We start from the raw sequence: 3,618 nt of genomic DNA, 5'->3' as shown, positions 1-3,618 counted from the left end.
CACTTTAGTAATTCATTGTCAAGGTATTCTAAACACGCATGAAGTTTAATTTCTAAATCAAATTAACTCAATCAAATCAACTCTTTATTTTCAACAATTCTATTGATAGCTTTGCTTTTTCAAACAGTGGAAGAAAAAAACCCATCTCCGCTGTCACATCATAACCACTCCACCAAGGAAAGTGAATCGTGGATTTGTTATTGCTGTACGAGTGACTCATACACTCAACATCACTTTTTACACTAGCCAGTTTGTTCATTATCCAGTTATTATTAAATTAAAATATTTTTAATTTTAAATTAATGCTAAATAAATATTTTAATTATTAATAGTAAATATTTTATTGTGTTAAATAAGATTAAACTAGAGAGAGAAAATTTTAAAATTAAAATATCAATTATAAGAAATTTAAAATATAAAATAAATGAAAAATAGAAAAAAGTAACACTTATTTTTTTTTGTTTAATATAAATGTTAAAAGTACTATTATTAAAAAATTATAACTCAAAGGTAAATTAATATATTAAGTTAAATCATTTTGGGTTTTGAATTGGCTCAATGTCTCTTTCCTTGCAAAGTTTAGGGGAGCCCCAAGTGTGTGTGTGTGTATCCATTAATCTCGTTTACAATTTTTTCCTCTACATGGAACGAAGTTCTTTGAATCTGCCATTTACTTGACTTGGACTTTTGATAACAATATGCATTATTTTATTTTATCTTGTTGGTGAAGACATGTATATAAGAAGAGTACCCAAGTAATCCCATGCAACAAGACGACCTCAATTTCCCTTCTCATTAATTTGTACCAATTCACTACAATATCAAAGATGGACTTCACAATTTGTACATTGTTCCTTCTGTTGGCATGTGTCACCATTGGTTCATTCCTTGCAAGAACAACCACAAAACCAAACCACAAACTTCCACCAGGCCCTTCACGCCTTCCCATCATAGGAAACCTCCTTGAACTTGGGCAAAAGCCACACCAATCTTTGGCCAAGCTTGCAAAGATTCATGGTTCTATGATGAGCCTCAAGCTAGGTAGAGTAACCACTATAGTAATTTCTTCTGCTGAGATGGCCAAAGAAGTGCTCCTAACACATGACCAATCCTTGTCAAACCGTCCCATTCCTCAATCAGTGTCAGTTCTCAACCATGAACACTATAGCCTTGCCTTCTTACCCGTTTCACCATTGTGGCGAGAGTTGAGAAAAATATGCAATGGCCAACTATTTGCACACAAGACCCTTGATGAAAGCCAAGAAGTTAGACGCAAAAAAGTGCAACAACTCCTCAATGATGTGTACAAAAGTAGCCAAGTTGGTGAAGCAGTGGATATTGGAAGAGAAGCATTCAAGACCACCATAAATTTGTTATCAAACACCATTTTCTCTGAGGACTTGGTTTTGTCTAAAGGGAAAGTGGGAGAGTTCAAGGACTTGGTGACCAATATCACAAAACTTGTTGGATCACCAAACATAGCAGATTTTTTCCCTGTGCTGAAGATGGTTGATCCGCAGGGTGTGAAAAGACAACAAGCTAAGAATGTTGCCAAGGTGTTGGACATCTTCGACTGCTTGATTAGGCAACGGTTGAAGTTGAGGGAAAGCACAGGTTCTGACACGCACAATGACATGTTGGAAGCCTTGCTCAACATTTCTAAGGACAACAAGATGATTGACAAAACAATGATTGAACATTTGGCACATGTATGTATATTAATTTCTTTCTTTTTCTTTCTAAGGATTAGCGTGGATTTAAAGCTTAATTTAATATTCAATTAAATTTTTTTTACATGAGTGCTTGAACTATAAATTTGATAATGAAATTTGATGGAATAAATTTTATAAAAAACTTATTTTAATGTAATAAGTTAAAAAGAATTTTTATGAGAATAATTTTTTTTAATTTTTTAAATACATGTTAAAATTATTGCACACTAAATCAATCTTTCTTAAAGATTTACAATGTTAATTTTTTCTATTAGATTAATACCTTCAAAGTTTGAAGTGTCACTGTATCACAAACATGTAAGTAGTGATACATTTTTTCAGAAACTATTGATGTCAAAATATTTCTGAAGAACTAAATTAATGAAATTTTTTTTACAAAGTAACACGAGGACAATTTAAATTTTGAAGAAATCATCTAGCAATCAAAGTGTTTGAAGAACTAAAGTCATAATTAATGTTTTTGTCTTTTTTGTAATTACCACTCCTATGTAACTCACTCACCGTGAAATTATGAATTATAGGATCTGTTTGTTGCGGGAACAGATACAACAACTTCAACTCTTGAATGGGCAATGACTGAGTTAGTACTCAACCCAGAGATCATGTCAAAGGCAAAAAAAGAGTTGGAAGAAGAAATAGGCAAAGGTAAGCCTGTAGAAGAATCAGATATTGCTAAACTCCCTTACTTGCAAGCAATCATAAAAGAGACCTTGCGCTTGCACCCTCCAGTTCCTTTCTTACTTCCTCGAAAGGCAGAAAGAGATGTAGACATATGTGGCTTCACCATCCCAAAGGATGCACAAGTGCTAGTTAATGTGTGGACTATTGGTAGGGATCCAACCTTATGGGTGAATCCAACTTTGTTCTCTCCAGAGAGGTTTTTGGGCTCAGATATTGATATCAAAGGTCGAAACTTTGAGCTTGCACCATTTGGTGCTGGAAGGCGCATATGCCCTGGCATGATGTTGGCTATTAGAATGTTGCTTTTGATATTGGGTTCACTAATCAATTCCTTTGATTGGAAACTTGAAGATGGCATTAAACCACAAGATGTTGACATGGGCGAAAAATTTGGAATTACCTTACAAAAGGCTCAACCACTTCGAGTTGTTCCAGTTGACATATAAACACCTAATTAATTACACTGAAAAAGGTTGCACCATTCAGCAAAAAGAGTCTAAAGTAAGAGAAAAAAAGACAAAAGCCACCTAACCCATGTCTTTCTTTCCTCTTTTTGTGTTGGACGGTGTAGCTACAAGAACAATCTCAAGTAATGGTAGACTATATATATATTATGTCAATTGTTAATTTGGTGCCCACTTTCGTGTGAATAGTTATAGTGTGTGTGTATGTTTTTTTTTATTTTTTTTTATCATTGTTATTACTTTAAATAATTAAGTGGGGTTGAGAATAAATGTATTCACGTAGATGAAAGCAAGCAAACTTTAATTCTTCTTAAGATGTTTATATATCAATTTTAAATTGATTTAATTTGGTTTGATTATGGATTGTTATGTCCTAACTCCCGACAGTTGTTGATCGATAAAAATATTGAACAAACTGATCTAATATCTATGTATTGCACAAGTTTTTTTAATTAATTTTAATATATTATTGAAAATTATATTAATACTATAATGTAGTTAAGTTTACACCGTTATGTGTATATATTTTTTAAGCTGGATATATATTTTAATTTATAGTATAGTTAATATATTATTTCATTTTATATTAATATTAGATAGATAGATAATATTAAATATCAGTTTTTTTTACTAACGCTCCTTTGTATATTTAAAATATTTATATTATTTGAATAATTTAAGTGTTAAAAAAATTAAAATAAATTTGATTAAATATTTTGGTCTTTATAATTCTTTGTCTA

General features: G+C 31.7%; 1 protein-coding gene across 1 annotated transcript; it reads left to right on the top strand.

Moving 5' to 3' along the window:
- The first annotated feature begins 827 nt into the window (after window positions 1-827).
- Window positions 828-2,860, top strand: LOC113873371 (geraniol 8-hydroxylase-like). Its single transcript, XM_027511467.1, has 2 exons — window positions 828-1,709; window positions 2,255-2,860. Exons 1-2 carry the CDS (start codon window positions 828-830, stop codon window positions 2,858-2,860), a joined length of 1,488 nt encoding a protein of 495 aa, XP_027367268.1.
- The last annotated feature ends 758 nt before the right edge of the window (window positions 2,861-3,618 follow it).

Source organism: Abrus precatorius, unplaced genomic scaffold (assembly GCF_003935025.1).
Source record: "Abrus precatorius isolate BTA unplaced genomic scaffold, Abrus_2018 Scaffold7, whole genome shotgun sequence".
NCBI classification, from domain to species: Eukaryota; Viridiplantae; Streptophyta; class Magnoliopsida; order Fabales; family Fabaceae; genus Abrus; species Abrus precatorius.
The sequence above is the reverse complement of the archived record's forward strand: the minus strand, read 5'-3'. Positions and strand labels throughout refer to the sequence as shown.

Excerpts from the sequence above, each read along its gene's own strand:
- LOC113873371 (XM_027511467.1), top strand. The coding sequence starts at position 828 with ATGGACTTCACAATTTGTACATTGTTCCTTCTGTTGGCATGTGTCACC. Across the intron at positions 1,710-2,254 it reads TGATTGAACATTTGGCACAT|GATCTGTTTGTTGCGGGAAC; the intron begins GTATGTATATTA and ends TATGAATTATAG.